The 20747-nt window shown below is 37.1% G+C and overlaps 1 protein-coding gene across 1 annotated transcript in view; it reads right to left on the reverse strand.

Moving 5' to 3' along the window:
• The window catches only part of THSD7A (thrombospondin type 1 domain containing 7A), a 469228-nt gene that overhangs the window by 211787 nt on the left and 236694 nt on the right, over positions 1 to 20747 (reverse strand). The window contains exons 3-4 of the mRNA XM_024127055.3: positions 12722 to 12970; positions 9544 to 9725 (exon numbers count right to left, since the gene is read on the reverse strand). Of these exons, the coding sequence (XP_023982823.1) occupies positions 9544 to 9725; positions 12722 to 12970 (431 nt within the window). The remainder of the gene's footprint in view (positions 1 to 9543; positions 9726 to 12721; positions 12971 to 20747) is intronic.

Genomic DNA, 20747 nt, shown 5'->3' on the forward strand with positions numbered 1-20747 from the left:
TATATGTATAACTGATTCACTTTACTGTACACCTGAAACTAACACAACATTGTAAATCAACTATACTCCCAATAAAAATTTTAAAAAATAGGTAAACAACAAGGTCTTACTGTATAGCACAGGGAACTATATTCAATACCTTATAATAAATAATAATGGAAAAGAATCTGAAAAAGAATATATATATAATCATATATATATCATTCAGTTATATATATATATAACTGAGTCACTTTGCTGTACAGCTGAAACTAAAACATTGTAAATCAACTCTACTTTAATAAAAAATAATAATATTAAGCAATCGATACCATCTGTTCCTTCCCCACATTAAACATTTAATCTTCACAGAAACCAAATAATTAACATAGTGCCTTAATAAACACAATCAATACTCTCACTGTCGTCATATCATCATCATCATCATTATGGTATCATTTCCTTTTAGAGTGGGCATTTGGGTCTTAAGTGTAGGTATTTGTTGTAAGTATTTCATTAGACTTAATATTATTGGAGAAATTTCAATGTGTCTAGCCTATTAATATCTTTTTGCATCATAAAATTATTATCTAGGGTCTTCCCTGGTGGCGCAGTGGTTGAGAGTCCACCTGCCGATGCAGGGAACACTGGTTAGAAAGGCCATCATCAAAAAGCGTACAAATAACAGATGCTGGAGAGTGTTTAGAAAAAAGGGAACCCTTCTACACTGTTGATAGGCATGTAAATTAGTGCAGCCACTATGGAGAACAGCATGGAGGTTCCTTAAAAAACTAAAATAGTTATAATATGATCCCGCAATCCCACTCCTGGACATATATCTTGACAAAACTCTTATTTTAAAAGATACATGCACCCCATTGTTCACTGCAGCACTATTTACAATAACCAAGACACGGAAGCAAGCTAAATGTCCATCGACAGATGAGCGAATAAAGAAGATGCGATACACACACACACACACACTGGAATATTACTCACTCAGAAAAAAGAACAAAATAATGCCATCTGCAGCAACATGGATGGACCTAGACATTGTCATACTGAGTGAAGTCAGACAGAGAAAGACAAATATCATATGATACCACTTATATGTGGAATCTAAAAAACAAAATGGAGCTTCCCTGGTGGCGCAGTGGTTGAGAGTCCACCTGCCGATGCAGGGAACACGGGTTTGCGCCCCGGTCCGGGAAGATCCCACATGCCGCGGAGCGGCTGGGCCCGTGAGCCATGGCCGCTGGGCCTGCGCGTCGGGAGCCTGTGCTCCGCAATTTTAGAGGCCACAACAGTGAGAGGTCCTCGTACGGAAAAAAAAAGAAAAGAGAAATTATTATCTAGTATGTTTTATCCTTTCTAGCTTAGTATCACACATATTTAACAGCACACCATCTATGAATTTGTCAAAGGCACCAACATACATAATGAATTTTATTATCTTCTATGGGTAATAGTTCCTTTGTCATAATTACCTTTGTCTAAGTAATCAAGCCAGTGTTGTTCGCCTTTCCCATTAGCACACTGGGAAAAAAATGAGAATGATACAAAGGGAGATAGGTTTGAAATACTCATGAATTTTCAGATGTTTCCTTCAGTTTTAAAAGTTTAGTCATTCTCATGTTTCACTGAACAATATCAAGTTAGCAACATAATTTTTATTGAGTTTTATGTTTGTGAAGATTATCTTTCACTCTAAAAATACTGGAGAAAATTCTGGGCAGTTGTGATTATCCAATAAAATTTTCTATCAAATGCTATTTAATCAATCCAACCATTCAATCTTCTGGATAGTTTTGATACTGCACACATATATAACTTAAATCAATCTCATGTTAAAATAAAATTTTCAGCTGCACTTTGTATATAAAGATGGCATTACTGCCTGAGAAATACAACGTGTGATCTGTTCAGGTATTTTCCAGCAGTGGTAAATGTTTGGACTGAGTAATCCACACTCTTAGTTTGATCATGGCAAAAAACTTATAATACAGTTGGTTGGTCTTATAATAATAACAAAAACAAAATGACTTTCTGTAATAACCTTTAACTCTGACATTTGAAAAGTCATATTTCTAGATTTTTAGTCTTTTTTATTTGGTATTAATTAGATCATCTCTAAGAAAACAATGATTTTTTTTCTCTTGTTCAGTACTTTTATTGAATTGACTGATTTTTATTTAATCCCTTTTAGAAAAGTGTGTATATATATAATGTATTTTTATGTTAATAATTATTCTTAATTTTTAACAGGCATAATAACTGAGTAATATATAAGGGTGTTCAATATCTCTACGCTTTCCCAAACAATATACTCATTATTTCCTCCTGTCATATATTATTGTTGGTCATTAACTAATTTACAGTGTTTTAATCATGAAAAATATTGTTGTTGCTTCACACATATTTATACTTATTTAGATTACCCAGATGCTTACCAAATTCTTTGCACATCTTGAATTCTTCTCTTTCTGGGTTCAATTTCCTTCTTTCTAAACATCATTTAGCAGTACTTTCAGTAAGGGTTTATTAATCCTCACTTTTGTCTTAATTTTGCCCATAGTTTTCAATGATAGGTAGCTGGATAAATAATTTTAAGTTGACGGTTATTTTCCTTTCAGTACTTTCAATATATTATTTTTATTGTATTGATCTTCTGTAGCTGTTGAGAATTTCACTGCTAATTTGTTAATTCTTTTGTAATTACTTTTCTCCTTCTCCCTGTTCCTTTTAATATGTCTTTGGAGTTGATGAGCTGAGAATTCACTACATTGTATATAACGTGTACATATATTATTATCCTGCTTGCAAATTTTCTTGATCCTGTATATCTTGTCTTGCATCAATTCTAGACAATTCTCTCATCTTTTCTCTTGATTCTCTCACTCTGAACCTTCTTGTTTAATTCTTCATGACTGTTATCCTTGCTTTCATTCTCAACTTCTATTTTCAGTGTTGCATTTTGAATAATTTGCTTACATTTGTCTTTAGTTTACTGATAATTGTTTATCTCAAACTGTATAATCTACCCATTTGTTTATTTCCAGTTAAATTATTTTTCAGTTCCAGAACTTTTGTTTATTTTTCTTTTTTAAAAATCTGGTCTTTTTAATTATGACTCATTATATTTAATGTTTTAATTTTTCCTTTACATCGTAAATAAGTTTTAGCATATGCATTTTATAGTTTGTATCTGCTTTTTCTAGTATTTCCAAGTCTAATATTTGCAAATCTAATATGTAGTCTAATATTTGCAAGTCTAATTTTACTGTTTGTTAGGCATTTTAAATCCTGTTTACAATGAATTATTTTTCCTCATGTAGTTCACAAATTTGAATGGTGCAGTTTATCTGGGAAAATTCTGCAGCTTAGGTTAAGGTATTCCCCTCTTTAGAGTTTTTGCTTTTGCTATGTCAGGCACCTTGCTAATACCACTGCCTGACACCATTTCTTATATTAATTTTCAGCTCTGTGGTCTTTGGACTTACGGGAGTACCATACATTTGAAAGTTAAACTCATATGAGTACAGGCCCATAGTTGGAATTTTTAGGAGAGGTTTGTTTTTGCCCTGATTTAAGGCTGAAGCTGATCTGCTTCCTTGTTATCTCCCTCTATAGGTAAGTTGAATCTCTGCTCACTCAATCATTGATGCTATAACCCTTTGAGGCTGATGAAGTAATGCAGTATTTCTGCTTGTACTCTCTTTCTCTGAGTACAAGTTTATGTCATGCCCTCAAGTCCCCATAATGTAAACCCTTGTTCTGTACCAGCCCTATCCAAGGGCAACCACAGAAAGCATCATCTCAGCCTTCATGGTTTGCTTTGGGAAATTGTTTAGTTAATCAAGACCTCAGTTCTGCTCTTAAAAGTATTTAAAACAATATTGCATCCTGAATGTCTAGGTATTTTGTAAAGGATGATTTGCAGCTATTCTAGTCTGCCATGTTGATGGAAACGTAACATAAGTGCAATTAAATAGCCATTTTTAGGTAAATAAAGTTAAGTAATGTGCATCAAGATATAAGGCCAAGCAGAAATGAAAACCAGATTTCTTGACTATCTGTCTGGGGTTCTCTTGAAAGTGGCCTTAAGATGAAAATTCAGAAGATTTTTAAGTTATCTATATAATTAGAAAAGAGGAAAATAGACATATAAAACTATTCTCTTAAATGAGTGGCCAACCTGACACAAAGTGTATACATTTTGACTCTCATCATTTGATCTAACAACTAGATCATGTGTCCTCTATTCAAAGTCAGAGGTGTGAATAGTTAATTATTCAGGGGTGAAGAATGGTGTGTGTGGATATAGCCCCTAGCTGAAATAGAGAATGTTTAAGTGTACCTGAAACGCTGAAGAGATAATTTTCAGACAAATTTAAAAGGAAATTGTACTATTTTACAAAGGGGAGAGTAAACATGTCAAACAACAAATGTTTATTAAACACTGACTAAGTCAAAGTTACTGTAAGCATTGTTATCATGTTTACACAACTTCCGAGCTGCCTCATTATATTTTACCTTGATTGCCTTTTTGGTTGAATACTTCCTGACATGTCATTAGTAAGCTCTTCCTCTACTAAAAATTGTAAGTTACCTCTGGGGTAGACCAATGACCAGCTTAATCTAATTCTCAGAATGTAAGTTTTTATTAGCTTCCATCCCAATGGCTGAAACCTCTTGGCATCTCACCTTCGATTCTGTAATCCACTGATCACAGAGAAATTTCCTAGGGAAACAGCCCTTCTCTTCCACAAAATATCCAGAGGACTGATTTCCCAGGAAGGTTTGATTCCTTCAGGGATTTAGGATTTAAAACATAGGAATGTTTTAGTTATTCTATAATTATATCACAGTGCTTTTTACAACCCACTGCACCAGTGTAGGCTATGTTTCCCAAATGTAGCCATTATGTGATTTAGTTCCTTCTTCCTTTACCGTAGGAAGATTAAGAGAGCACAAAGTGGTGTGTTTAAAAATATAATGATAAAATATGAAAAGTGTTTATACCTTCATTAATTTACCACAACAAAAGTGTTCATAACCAAACTTTATATATGCTTGTATAATTATGGTATTATCCTAGTGACATTTTAAAAAATTTATTTATTTATTTATTTATTTATTTATTTTTTGGCTGCATTGGGTCTTCGTTGCTGCGTGAAGGCTTTCCCTAGTTGTGGTGAGCAGGGGCTACTCTTCGTTGTAGTGCGCGGGCTTCTCATTGCAGTGGCTTCTCTTTGTTGTGGAGCACGGGCTCTAGAGCACACGGACTTCAGTAGTTGTAGCACGTGGGCTCAGTAGTTGTGGCGCACGGGCTTAGCTGCTCCGCAGCATGTGGGATCTTCCTTGACCGCAGCATGTGGGATCTTCCTTGACCAGGGCTCAAACCCGTGTCCCCTGCATTGGCAGGCAGATTCTTAACCACTGCACCACCAGGGAAGTCCCCTAGTGACATTTTAAAGTCAGTAAATTTAAAAATCTTTTTATGTTTTTCTATAATTTATATCTATATAATCATGTTCTAGAAAGACAAGAAACACAAAATCATTTCCATTTTATTGGACACCTTCAATCTATTTCTAGCAAAATAGAAAGTAAAAGTAAATTACTATCTTTCCTAGAGGGTTTAAGAATTATATCAGGGAATGTATAGAGAATCCTGATACACATTTCTGATTGAAATGTTATGCAAAATAGTCTCACGCACCTGTTATTTCAAAAGTGATGGATAGGAAAGATGCAGCACTAGACTTCGAGGTACTCTCTGATATTTACTTTCTGAAATAACAGGGAAATAGCACCATAAGCATAGCCTTTTTTTTTTTTTTTTTTTTTTCAAAATAGTGTTGACTGAAGTGGGCTAGTCTGTGGAAACTGTAGATAAAAGACTACAATTATAAAGAATTTGCATTTCATTTAGGGATGGTGACTATTTTATTCTTATTTCTTTGCAGATGGGAAAACATGAGCTCTTTATTCATCCTTCTGTCTACCCATTCACAGTACAATCATCCTTCCCTCAATCCATCTTTCTATTGATTCTCCAAACCCTTCTGCTGGTTTATTTCATTCTGTGTCATCATTCAGGCTCATTATCCAGGCTGTCTTTCTTAATAACCTCAAATCCCACAGACCTTATCCAGATTTCGGTGTGGATTATTTGATACATTTTCTATAAAAGAATGTTCTAAAATTTCCTATAATATAAATTGCAGTAAGTTTTATGGTGCTTTATAAACAATACCTTTGGTGCCCCTCATTTAAAAACATGTTCAATCTCTATCAAATGGAAGAATTTCTTGAATTACTATAGCTAAAATCTACTTTCAATTCACTTTGAACTCTTAAAAAAGTCAATTCGCTTTCATGCATCTAGTGATCAGCAACATTTTCATCAGCTTTCTAGGAGTTACACTGATAACCTCCCCAAGGGCAAGGCCTCATCCTGTCACATCCTGAGAAGGATAGATTTCATGCCAGCGTAAGTTGGATATTCTTCAAGCCTACTGGAATTCTGAATAGCCAGATGACAGAAACTGTCAAAGATTTTATTACTAAGTCTTCTCAGTACAGAACTTGTCAAGCCTTTGTTCTAAAGAAGTGATTATGGAAATTTTGATCACCTGAATATTGTATTAGAAACGGGAGAATTCCAAGAATAAAATGTGGATACTCTCCAATATCAAGTAGATATATTTTTCCTATTGTCTACAGATGCCATCGCCAACTTAATAAGTATTCTGATAATTCAACTCATTTCAAGTTTTGAATAACATACTTTACACTTTGTAAGTACTTTAATAATAAATATTTCAATTTTCTGCAAATTAAATATATTAGCTCCAAGGAAAAGAATTCTTAGGGCCTCGTGTGGGGTGAGTCAGTTAACAGTAGTAAATACGTCAGTGAATAAAGTGATTTAATGTGACCCTGCCTTTGTGCTAAGGTGGTCATTATCATTCTTCTGTGTAATATGATGTGTGAAGATAAAAAAGGAAGTTTATGTGAATTCCATATCACTTGTTTACAGTATTTTTTGTATCAAGAAATTTTATTTTTGAGCTAAAGTATTTTATTTTGAATTAAGGTATTTTTAATAGTTTGGTTATGTGTGAAAACGACATTTATAGGACACATTGTGTGAATCTCCAAAAACAACAGTGTAGTCCTTGTTCTTCAAATTAAGTGCAATATGAATTGCTCTTAGAGTAGGTTGTTCATGGTTACACGGTCAGGATTTCTTGAGATCAGTACCTTCTAATTAGGATTGAATGAAGAAGTTATTTTGAGAGGTTTCCCTGTTTTTATAAAGTAAGCTTTCATTCTTTCATATTTGTTTAAGAAGACAGACTGTGAACAATCTTCACAGCCCACAGTCTAACTGTTTTCCATTCACACATATTTACAGTCTTTACATGTCACCCTTGGGATGCTGGTGTATTCAACAAGTTTCCCATTGGGCAATGTTAAGTACTTCTAGGGGGAACTCACACAGTCTGAGAAAAAAAAAGCTGCAACTTTTACCACGAATCAGCTGTTTTTGCAAAGACTGTAAGAGGTTTATTGATATTCTTGGTATTCAACATGAAAGGACACAAATTCCTAAGTTATTCATGTTACATACTTACATGATTAAATATTAATTTTAGGTGAATTGACTACTTCCATGTCTATTCATCTCTGCTTTGGCATTTGCTTTAGTCTAACAGATACATCTTAATAATAATATTCTTTGTGTTTTCCCTTTTTTCTGTGACTTTTACTTTTGTTGCTCTGCAGTGTTTTGACAGCAGAAGGGGAATTCTATGACAAAATGATTTTTTTAAATGTCCTGTTGCAATTCAGAATTCTGAAGGATATTTTTGAAAGCAATAACCTACAGGATATAACTCACATTCAGAAACTAAAATCTGATCTACCTCTAGCAGTGAAATTATACTACTCTGAAAGGACTGCTATAATAAATCCACCTAAGAGTGTTAAAAATGTAGCCATTAAAGTGGCCAAGACAATATTAATGTACTAACATTACATGTTTTATGGTATTTCCTTAAAACCTCAAGATATGTTAGTAGTAAAATGTATACCTAGGCTAGATTCCTAAATGAGCTGACAAGCTGTGTAAAGCTAGTGGATACAAAACAATTAAATTTTTCAAGTTGCAAATGCAAAACTTTAGTCCTTATTTCCCAAGAATTATTGGTCACCAGTGCCACTCCTTTTTTTGGGGAGGCAAAGGAGCCATCTCTTCTTTTGTTTTATGAAATGCCCACTTCTCTTGGTTCTTTCCCTTCTCTCTGTTTTTTTTTATTATTCTTGGTCAGATTCCTTCTCTGAATATTGCTTTTTCTTTTGGTCTTTAATACATGCTGTTTCCTCTGCCTAGAATAAACTCTCTCTTGCATTCCTGACCCACTTAACTGTATGAAGCGTATGTGTCATAACTCAGCTCAAGTTCCACCTCCTTTGTGAAGGTTCCTCTTTCTACGATCTCCCTATGGTTATTCTAAAACTCAATTATAATGCATATCATACTGCATTATAACTATTGGGCTGTTTGTGTGCCCTCAAGATGACCATGAGCATTTTCCTGACATGAAGTTTGTATTGATATTTTTATCCTCAGCACCATACACAATTTTTGGAACTCTCCTGGCAACTAATCAATATATGTTGAATGTATTAGTGATAGAAGTCCTGCAATCCCTCAGGTAGTGAAATGTAAGAGGGTCTGCTTACAGCATTGCTTGAAAAGTTTCATATTTGTATGGACTAAAGGGCTACTAATTGAATATAAACTTGATCCAATAATGATTAGAATTTTAGAGTTGAGACAGGGCAGAAGTTGAGACACAGACGTAGAGAACAAATGTATGGACACCAAGGGGGGAAAGCCGCAGGGGAGTGGTGGTGGTGGTGTGCTGAATTGGGCAATTGGGATTGACATGTATACACTGATGTGTATAAAATGGATGACTAACAAGAACCTGCTGTATAAAAAAATAAATAAAATAAAATTCAAAAGTTAAAAAAAAAAGAAGTCATGCCTTTGGGTTAAAGACTTTTTCCTGTAGTTTTATTCTGTATTCATTTCTTTTAAATTCAAATTGAAATTTTCACTCAATACCACAATTAACTTATTTTTTCAACCCATAATAGGTTGAAATAAGGTGTTCTTTTTATAGCAAAATAAGGTGTTCTTTTTATAAGCACGTTTTACTTCTTATATGAAGAAAAGAAAATTTGGGCTTTGGAACACATATTTGCATTCTATATGTATCCTTACGAGATACATCTTTATTCTATTTTTATAATTAATTACTCCTACTAAAGAGAAGTTTGTCAGTAAATCAGAACAGACCAAAGATGGAACTGTATTAATTATTTTTACAACCATAATTTAGACTACTGTTCACCATAGTCAATATCAGCCATAATGTGAACAGAAATATGACTCTTCCTGCCCCAAACGGCTACATATATATACCCCTGCAGTATGATCCCACTCTTGGTCTCCACATTTGAGTACTTGAGAAGAAAACAGTTTACCTTCTTTGTCCTTGTGGGTGTTTAAATGTGAGAGGAGGTCCTCGTTGGCCTGCACGCAGTACACCTCTCGGGTCTGGACCCCTCCCCCGCAGAGGGCCGTCTGGTTGCCCCGCCTCTTGTCCTGCTGACTGAGCAGAGGGTCCACACGGCACTCAGTCCACTCTGTAGTCCTCCAGCCGTACCTAGATAAAGGAAATGATGGCAGTGGCAACCTGTTTACTGAATAAAACTTTTCTCCACTCCTACGTTTTGTTCCTCAAAAAGATTAATCTGGAGCTTCCCTGGTGGCACAGTGGTTGAGAGTCTGCCTGCCAATGCAGGGGACACGGGTTCGAGCCCTGGTCTGAGAGGATCCCACATGCCGCGGAGCAACTAGGCCCGTGAGCCACAACTACTGAGCCTGCACGTCGGGAGCCTGTGCTCCGCAACAAGAGAGGCCACCACAGTGAGAGGCCCGCGCACCGCGATGAAGAGTGGCCCCCGCTTGCCACACCTAGAGAAAGCCCTCGCACAGAAACGAAGACCCAACACAGACAAAAATAAAATAAATAAGTAAAAATTTATTTAAAAAAAAGATTAATCTGAAAAATACTTTCCTCTTGAATTAATTTTAGACTACATCTAAGGTGCAGTTTCAGTTTCAATCCCTTCCTCTACATCCTCACCCAGCTCCATTTAAAGAGGGCTTAAATTTAAGATGATCCAGTTTTAATTGCAACGACTGCAAGTTACTTATAAATATTTTATGAAAAGAGAGCATAATGCTGAAAACATGAAATTTTATGTTCAATTAAGCTGAACTCAGGCTTGCCCTTTCTTGATGCTTATAAACAAAGGAAGGTTGAATCTGAGAATGGAACACATTCTAAATGATGTCACCCAAACATTTGTTTTGTCTCTAACAGAATGCATGAAAATTGCTGCTTCATACTGGATCAAAATTATAATTGTGTGTTAGTAATAAAAATGTAACATAATTCAGAGTTTTCTCTTTATTGTTGAGAATAAGTTTTCTTTTTTTTTTTTTTTCCTGTAGCACTGAGCATCCCTGATGAGTGCTGATGAATGATGAAAAGAGCTGACGTTTCTAATCAGTGGAACACAGGAAAGATGATCTGTGATTCTAAATTAAAGCTCCAATAAAGATTACGATGTGAAAGAAATGTCAGGGGATTGTCAGCCCAACACATGCTTTAAGGAGATAGACAGGGAACCATTTCCCGATGCCACTGAAGATAGAAAGTGATGGCATTTCTCCACCTCGAGGAAAATGGATATTCTAAAAGCACAAAGAAAATGGCTCATGTAGCACTTTGTTTCACTTTAACCAAGATGCCTTCTTAGTAATCAGATTAACAGCCAACATAGGTACAAATGGGTGTGCTAATGTTCACCTCAGTTAGACAGAAAGGTTAAGTGGGCTCTAGGATGTCTCATCTAGAGGCTTTGTTTTGTCACTGGTAAAGTTTCATGACAGTAAAGCTGAACTTCATGCTCATTTTTCAGTTTTTATAAGTGGGGATTCATGGCTTAATAGAGGTTCAGGACTGGGGCATCAAGGAACAACACTCTTGACATACATTTATAAAGGAAGTGCAGCATTCAGGTCAATTCTAAAAACATGGATACTTGATGCCTTGGGAGGAGAGACAGTGAAGGAAAGTAAAACCAAACAAGTCATTCATTAGGGGAGCTAAAATGAAAATTTTGTTTTTTTTATAGAAAGGAGTCCCAATTTAGGTCATCCTAAGGAGTCCTGTGAGAGGAACAAATTTTTAGTAACGTCAATGATTACACATTCTAAAAAAATGCTACCATCCATAAAGGGTTAGAAGAAAGATTCAGAATAGAGATTTATTTTAATTAATAGTTAATGGCGTTTGAATATTTGAGAGGATAAAGAATAAAACACCTAGCTTGAGACAAAAATGGAAGAAACTTGTAGGAGACAAAACACTCTGATTAGAGAACCTGGCAACTTCCTTGAAACTGTTATGTAGAGGAGAACACACAAGTCAGCAGGACAGGCAGAGTAGTTAGAAAGAAAACTCTCCAGAGCGTTCTGTCACTTGTTATATCAGAGAAGGGATGATTCCAAAGTGCTGCATAATTGAAGATCTTGTATGAATCATTACTATTCTTTGTTATTATTACTGTTAGAAATGGGAGGAGGAGGAGCAATAATAGTAGTAATTTTCCTCCTCACTGTGTCATGAAGTTCAAGCTGTATGCATGTTCTCTAAATATTTGAAATATTCCAGGGAACATGTCAATGAAGCTTGTGCATATCTACTGAGAAACTAAGATTCTGTAAGTCGTTTCATAAATATTCTATATTCAGACTAAGCTGAAATATATTTATCACCAAGATAATTCACAGTAATGTCTTGGAGATGATATTTTTTAAGGATAAAAAGAATATAGTTATACTGCCAAATATTTCAAAATTAGTCTTATTTCATCTGAATTCAATGCACATTTATTGGGCACTTACTGTGTGCCTGGTCCTATGACATGCAAGCAATTAAAAAACAAACAAGCCCCACCCCCAAGGTTCATAAGCAGTCTTTGTCCTGAAGGAGCTTAAAGTCTCATTATTTTGATGTAGCATTTTACTCTGTTCAATAGGAATTGTTGTATTCAGTACTGAATTTTAATAGGACTTGCTCAATAAGCAATAGGAACCTGTAGTTTGAAACTTAATTTTACCTTATACACTAGTTGACAAACTATGGCCAAATCCAACCTGTCCCCTGTTCTTTTAAGTAAATTTTATTGGAACATATCCACACTCATTTGTTTACATATTACCTATAACTCCAATGGCAGAGCTGAAGCGCGACAGAGACACATGTGGCTTGTAAAGGCTAACATATTCACTATCTTCTCCTTTATGGAAAAAGCTTGCCAATCCCCGTTATAGAAAATACACAAACAGGGAATTGCCGTTAAAAATCTAACTTTCATGGAGACTGGGAAATACAGCTTGTTAAAGACACTTTTATCCTGTAAAACCAGTATTTTTTATAGGATAGTGTTTGTAGAGAGATATTTTTCTACTTAGAATTTGTAAAAATCTCTATTTCTCAACATACTGTCTGGCTGAAATCAAACCACTAAAGGAACATGCAGTTTGGGCAGACAGGGCAGCAGATGTCACCATCCTTTATTTACTCACATGGCACAGGGGGCAACTCCATCTCCTTGAGACACACACGGTTCTTTTTCCTCAAGTTCTGGACACTCCTTCTCACTGCCAATAGGAAACTGCCTGATGAGCCGCGTCCTCACATGGGTGCCTTTAGGGGATGCCATATCATGGCACGTTTTTGAGCAGGGGCTCCAGTCAGACCACTCTGACACCTGGCACTCTTTGGTGATCACACAGGCCTGGAAGGTCAGTGGCAGCTTCTCTTGTTGGCAAAAGCTGCAAAAGAGCATTAATATTCTCATCACAGACCCATAGGCGGGCATGAACTTTGTCTTCTACACTCCAAAGTGAAATCAGCTTGGACATTTTTATTTCTACTTGGAGGTACAATTCCAATTTCATTAAAAATATATCAACATTTACGATGTGTAAAAGCTGTTAGACTCAAAGCTAACATTTGCATTTCCTCCTATTTTGTAAGAGTTGTTAAACCATTCATAGGAAATAGAAAATAAAGCGATTATGCAAAATTAGCTGAAACTAAGTTTACCATACTGTTCATTTTACTCATTCCAGATTTGTTTTAATTTAGAAAATGAGGAACCAAGAACTGTTAACATATGATCATTTCCATTCCGTTTAGTGATTTAAATAAACATGCCTGGGTAACTAATACAATATTGAACAGAAAAAGTAATTTAATTTATGCTTAACATTATTTTTAATACTGTTTGACACTAGCTGTCAATTACAATGTATGCTTATGCAAATACATCTTTTCCAGTTCATACTTTAATGTAAGGTATACATATGAGTATATTAATTAAATACATCGTAAGCATTAGAAATATAAATCTATTTAAGCTATATTACTGTAAAGATATCCTCTAAATAGATCTCTAATTCATCAGTAAAGTATGTTCAAATTCTTATCTATCTAATCCTCCTTGAATTAGAGGGATGTTGAATTCTAAATTGTAATGTCTACATACGAAGATGAAGATGATGTTACAAATGTCATCAACTATGGGCATATGCACTTTGAGGGGTTCTCCTGGAATGGGATGGCCTTGCGTTGATTCTTAGTTGAACTCTTGCCCATTCGCAGTAACTAGTAGCTCACGTTTACAAGACACAAGAGTCATGTTACCACGATAGGGCATCTGTTTCAATGGAAGAATTCACTGATAATTCTGTCTCATCATTCAGGTGCTATATTTAACTATGATAATCAACCATACAGAGAGGCAGGTCCATTTTAATATAACAACTCACATAAAATCTTTTTAATTCTACTGGCATGTGTACGAAAATTGCATTCCTAGGAGACAATTAGAGCTCAATACGTCAAAGTCAATTTGTCTGAGCTAAGAGGTCTGGGCAGGAGAATCATCTGAGAGTGGCAGTAAAAGGGCCCTGTAAGTCAGCTCTGTTCTTCTTATAACAGCAGAGAGGACCAGAATCCCGGTTTTACTCAAATGGCATATATTGAGTGTTAATGATGCATTAGGCACAACACTAACCCTAGAACAAAACTTTCTCTGCGATGAACAAGTTTTCACTCTAACACGTGTGGGTTTATCCATGAAAATCAGGCAAAATAATGACCAAATGATGACCTCTATAACTCCTTTTTTACAAAACTCTCCATGTTAATTTCCTCTTAGATACATTTCTAATCCTTCATGAGATTGTATTCATATAGATATATGCATATGTTATCCTCTATGTATTACTTATCAAGTCCATATTCTATGTAGAGGCAGAGAATTGACAATCCCTTTTAATCTTTCTTGGAGAATTTGACCATCAGTTAAATACCTCCAGTTACAGTTACCTGGTAACCTGATGAAAGCTGAAATATCAGCTATTTTACTAGATAATATTATTTATGATACAATGATCAATTTTGATAAATTCCATTTGCTCTGGAGAAACTAAAACTACCTGGTAGGCGGCCACAGCTCTGGGCTTGCCTGAATGTGTCAGCTCTTGGAATAGGGCTTGTTCTTTGTGTGGGCTTTGCAGGCTATGACTACGGGATCACTTCAAGAGATATCGGCGCCTGTGGGGCCTGAGACTTTTAAGCCAAGGCAACTCTTGGACTTGCCGGATGTAGAATTATCTTTTTCCATCTGAACTGTGCTGCATGGATTTCTAGAAGAATTACCACCAGATGAGGAATGACTGTTGCTACAACGATGACAAGTTCTTTATCTTTCTACGTAGACTTATGCCAGACGGCAGTCTTGTGTGTCTTGTGTATCTGAAAGTCTGCACAGCCTAACTTTAAAACTTAATTCATATTATCTCATTTAATGCTCCCAAAAATTCTTTTATGTGGGTACCATTATCATTTCCATTTTACAGGGAAGGAGTCTCTGAAAGGTTAGGGAATGTGTTTAAGATCATATAGGAATGTGTAAGTAGGGAACTGAAATTTGAACTTGGATTTTCTAAAATCAGAGCCCATTTTCTTAATCACTTTGCCCTACTGCTTCACAGCTTAAACTGACTATAAAACTCAGTTTGTTAGAGCAACTGCTGTAGCTGAGGCCAGTGCCAAGGTTACTGGAACATTGTGAATCCAGTAGTTTCACTATTTCACAGCCCCAGGATTTGTACCACCCTAGCACTTTGCAACTGTGCTACTTGCTCTAAGGAGGACTTAGTAATTATGGAAAAGTCAAAACAAATGCGTTTTCCTGATACATGTTAACAATTTTTAATACAGGTTCTACATATGAGAAATCAGCAGCATAAACATGAGAACAGTATTAAGTTATATGATTATACAGTTTTTAATATATGTGATGTATATAACATACCTATTTATCTGTCTATCTATAGTTTGACTTTCCTTTAATTTTCCAATACCATTATTTCAGCAAATGTGAATCAAGTAACTCTACATATTGGGCTTTAGCAGTACAAAGACAAGATTATAGTAATTAAATTGGAAGCATAAAATTCTGCTTGGGGAGGCACAGAAGGCTATATGAAGTAGTACATTATTACGAAGTTATCATACTGAGTGAAGGTAATCAATGGAAATATGAAATAAAAGTCTTTTCTTTGTTTGTTGGTGGGTGGGAGAAATACAGATTTTTCCTTGGCCTCAGTGTAAGGACTTTTAGTTGAGCAGTGGAAATAAGAGTGGAATTGAAGCCTAGGTCAGATCAAGGGCAGTTATGTAGATCCAGAAAAGCACCTCCTGTGAGTGAGAGAACCATTCAAAGTTGTGGAGCATAAAGGACATGATATTTGTATTTTATGTAAATTCCAATAGTAGGGTGCAGGACAGAATAACAGGGTATAAGATCAGAAGCAGGCTGACTATGATGATGATGATGATGATGATTATGACATTAATATTTATAGTAAATATATATTGAGTGCTTACTATGTGCCAGACACTGCTCAGGCTGAGTGAGGTATGATTATGAACATGAGATTAATCATCATTGAATGTCTAGTGTGAGCCATGTACTGTATTAAATTTTACTTAGAGTATCTCATGTAATCCTTAAAACTATTCTGTAAGATGGAGATCCATCTTTTTTTTTTTTAAGATAAGGAAATGGAATCTAAATGTCTCACTTAAGTCTAGATAAAATAGCAGAACTAGGATTCTAACTAGATCTTTCTGCTTATGAGGCTTATCAAAGTATGAACAAAGGCAATGGCAGTAGAAATTAAAAGGGGTTACAAACTATAAAAAGGGGAGTTAGAAACTATACAACCTGATGGATAGTTGAAGGGGTTAAAAGAGAGGAAGGCGTCATTAAATAACTTGGAAGTTTCTAGCTTTGGCAATCTGGTGAGCATCACTGCAATTCTTCGAAATGGAGAACATGGAATAAAAAGCAAGTTTCTGGCAGTTGATAATTGAGTTCAACATTATTATCTTGATTTGATATGGACACATCCAGTACATATCCAACACGCAGAAATGTCTAGTAGACAGATCCAGAATTAAGGATCAGGGTTTAGTTGAAAGTTCTGGATGGCTTGTATACTTTTAAAAATCATGAGCATAACAGAGCTCAAAGCCAACGCCACAGGAGTAGCTGAGTGCTCACATACTGGGGCTCATTTTAGGCCTCAATAATTCACACGTGGCCTTACAGCAGACTTTGGTAGGTCCATGAACACTGTGATGCATATTAATTTCATTTTGTAATTGTTAGACTAAATAGGATCACCAAATCACCCATGCTTACTAAATTATTCAGCGGCCACCCTCAACCATTTTTCTCCTTTATTCTGGCCATGCAAAAAGGTGACACTAGAGAGCTTAGAGGAACTACCCATTTTGGTTCACTATGGTTTTCCTGAGAACATGCTTCTCTGGAGGTCAAAGGCATAGGCTACGCTTCTGCAAGGGCAGCCTGGTAGAAGATGTGACGGTCACTGTGACAGTTTCCTTTTCATTTATGTGGTATATTCAGGATAGCACAGATGCCTAAGCCTGATAGAACAAAAGTTTGGCTTTGAGACAAAAGCAGATATTACTTAATCACCTTGTATCAGACACAGAGGAATAAGACTAAAAAAAAAAAATGAAAAAGTGGAGAGCAGGAGCTTCAAGATGGCGGAAGAGTAAGACACGGAGAACACCTTCCTCCCCACAGATACATCAGAAATACATCTGCACAAGGAACAACTCCTGCAGAACACCTACTGAACGCTGGCAGAAGACCTCAGACCTCCCAAAAGGCAAGAAACTCCCCACGTACCTGGGTAGGGCAAAAGAAAAAAGAAAACACAGAGACAAAAGAATAGGGATGGGACCTGCACAAGTGGGAGGGAGCTGTGAGGGAGGAAAGGTATCCACACACTAAAAGCCCCTTCGCGGGCGGAGACTGCGGGTGGCAAGGGGGGAGGCTTCAGAGCCACGGAGGAGAGCGCAGCAACAGGGTGCGGAAGGCAAAGCAGAGAGATTCCTGCACAGAGGATCGGTGCCGACCGGCACTCACCAGCCCGAGAGGTTTGTCTGCTCACCCGCTGGGGTGGGCGGGGGCTGGGAGCTGAGGCTCGGGCTTCCGTCGGATCCCAGGGAGAGGACTGGGGTTGGCTGTGTGAGCACAGCCTGAAGGGTTAGTGCGCCACAGCTGGCCGGGAGGGAGTGCTGGAAAAGGTTTGGACCTGCCTAAGAGGCAAGAGACATTTTCTTCCCTCTTTGTTTCCTGGGGCACGAGGAGAGGGGAGTAAGTGCGCCGCTTAAAGGAGCTCCAGAGACGGGCGCGAGCCGCGGCTATCAGCGCGGACCCCAGAGACGGGCATGAGACGCTAAGGCTGCTGCTGCCGCCACCAAGAAGCCTGTGTGCGAGCACCAGTCACTATCCACACCTCTCCTCCCGGGAGCCTGTGCAGCCCGCCATTGCCAGGGTCCCGTGATCCATGGACAACTTCCCCGAGAGAACACACGGCACGCCACAGGCTGGTGCAACGTCACACCGGCTTCTGCCACCACAGGCTCGCCCCGCATCCGTACCCCTCCCTCCCCCCGGCCTGAGTGAGCCAGAGCCCCCGAATCAGCTGCTCCTTTCACCCCATCCTGTCTGAGAGGGAACAGATGCCCTCAGGCGACCTACACACAGAGGCAGGTCCAAATCCAAAGCTGAACCCAAGGAGCTGTGCGAACAAAGAAGAGAAAGGGAAATCTCTCCCAGCAGCCTCAGGAGCAGCGGATTAAATCTCCACAATCAACTTGATGTACCCTGCATCTGTGGAATACTTGAATAAACAACGCATCATCCCAAATTGAGGAGGTGGACTTTGGAAGCAAAGATACATATATTTTTTTCACTTTTTCTATTTTGTGAGTGTGTATGTGTATGCTTCTGTGCGTGATTTTGTCTGTATAGCTTTGCTTTTACCATTTATCCTAGCGTTCTGTCTGACCATTTTTTTTTCTTCTGTTTTTTTACTGTACTTTTTAGCACTTGTTATCATTGGTGGATTTGTTTTTTCGTTTGGTTACTCTCTTCTTTCTTTTTTTATTAAAAATTTCTTTTGATAATTATTTTTTACTTTAATAACTATTTTATTTTATCTTTTTCTTTCTTTCTTTCTTTTTTTCTCCCCTTTATTCTGAGCCGTGTGGATGACAAGCTCTTGGTGCTCCAGCCAGGCATCAGGGCTGTGTCTATGAGGTGGGAGAGGCAAGTTCAGGACATTGGTCCACGAGAGAGCTCCCAGCTCCATGTAATATGAAACAGCAAAAATCTCCCAGAGATCTCCATCTCAACGCTAAGACCCAGCTCCACTCAAGAACCAGCAAGCTACAGTGCTGGAAACCGTATGCCAAACAACTAGCAAGACAGGGACACAAACCCACCCATTAGCAGAGAGGCTGCCTAAACTCATAATAAGGTCACAGACAGCCCAAAACACACCACCAGACGTGGACCTGCCCACCAGAAAGACAAGATCCAGCCTCATCCACCAAAACACAGGCATCAGTCCCCTACACGAGGAAGCGTACACAACCCACTGAACCAACCTTAGCCAGGGGCAGACACCAAAAACAACGGGAACTACGAACCAGTAGCCTGCAAAAGGCAGACCCCAAACACAGTAAATTAAGCAAAATGAGAAGACAGAGAAACATGCAGCAGATTAAGGAGCAAGGCAAAAACCCACCAGACCTAACAAATGAAGAGGAAATAGGCAGTCTACCTGAAAAAGAATCCAGAATAATGATAGTAAAGATGATCCAAAATCTTGCAAATAGAATGCAGAAAATACAAGAAATGTTTAACAAGGACCTAGAAGAAATAAAGAGAAAACAAATAATGATGAACAATACAATAAATGAAATTAAAAATTCTCTAGAAGGGATCAATAGCAAAATAACTGAGGCAGAAGAACAGATGAGTGATCAGAAGATAAAATAGTGGAAATAACGACCACAGAGCAGAATAAAGAAAAAAGAATGAAAAGAATTGAGGAAAAACATACTTAAAGTGATGAAGGACAAAACCCTACAACCAAGATTACTCTACCCAGCAAGGATCTCATTCAGATTTGATGGAGCAATTAAAACCTTTACAGACAAGCAAAAGCTAAAAGAATTCAGCACCACCAAACCAGCTTTACAACAAATGCTAAAGGAACTTCACTAGGCAGGAAACATAAGTGAAGGAAAAGACCTACAATAACAAACCCAAAACAATTAAGAAAATGGTAATAGGAACATACATAGCAATAATTACCTTAAATGTAAATGGATTAAATGCTCCAACCAAAGACATATATTGGCTGAATGGATACAAAGACAAGACCCGTGTTTATGCTGTCTACAAGAGACCCACTTCAGACCTAGGGACACATAAAAACTGAAAGTGAGGGGATGGAGAAAGATATTCCATGCAAATGGAAATCAAAAGAAAGCTGGAGTAGCAATTCTCATATAATACAAAATAGACTTTAAAACAAAGACTATTACAAGAGACAAAGAAAGGACACTACATAATGATCAAGGGATCAATCCAAGAAAAAGATATAACAACTGTAAATATTTATGCACCCAACATAGGAGCACCTCAATACATAAGGCAAATACTAACGGCCAAAAAAGGGGAAATGGACAGTAACACAATCATAGTAGGGGACTTTAACACCCAACTTTCACCAATGGACAAATCATCCAAAATGAAAATAATTAAGGAAACACAAGCTTTAAATGATACATTAATCAAGATAGACTTAACTGATATTTATAGGACATTCCATCCAAAAACAACAGAATACACTTTCTTCTCAGGTGATCATGGAACATTCTCCAGAACAGATCATATCTTGGGTCACAGATCAAGCCTTGGTAAACTTAAGAAAACTGAAGTCGTATCAAGTATCTTTTCTGACCACAACGCTATGAGACTAGATATCAATTAGAGGAAAAAAAAAATCTGTAAAAAATAGAAACACATGGAGGCTAAACAATGCACTACATAATAACTAAGAGATCAATGAAGAAATCAAAGAGGAAATCAAAAAATATCTAGAAACAAATGACAATGAAAACATGACTACCCAAAACCTATGG

The sequence above is a fragment of the Physeter macrocephalus genome, chromosome 5 (genome assembly GCF_002837175.3).
Source record: "Physeter macrocephalus isolate SW-GA chromosome 5, ASM283717v5, whole genome shotgun sequence".
In the NCBI taxonomy this organism is placed as follows: domain Eukaryota; kingdom Metazoa; phylum Chordata; class Mammalia; order Artiodactyla; family Physeteridae; genus Physeter; species Physeter macrocephalus.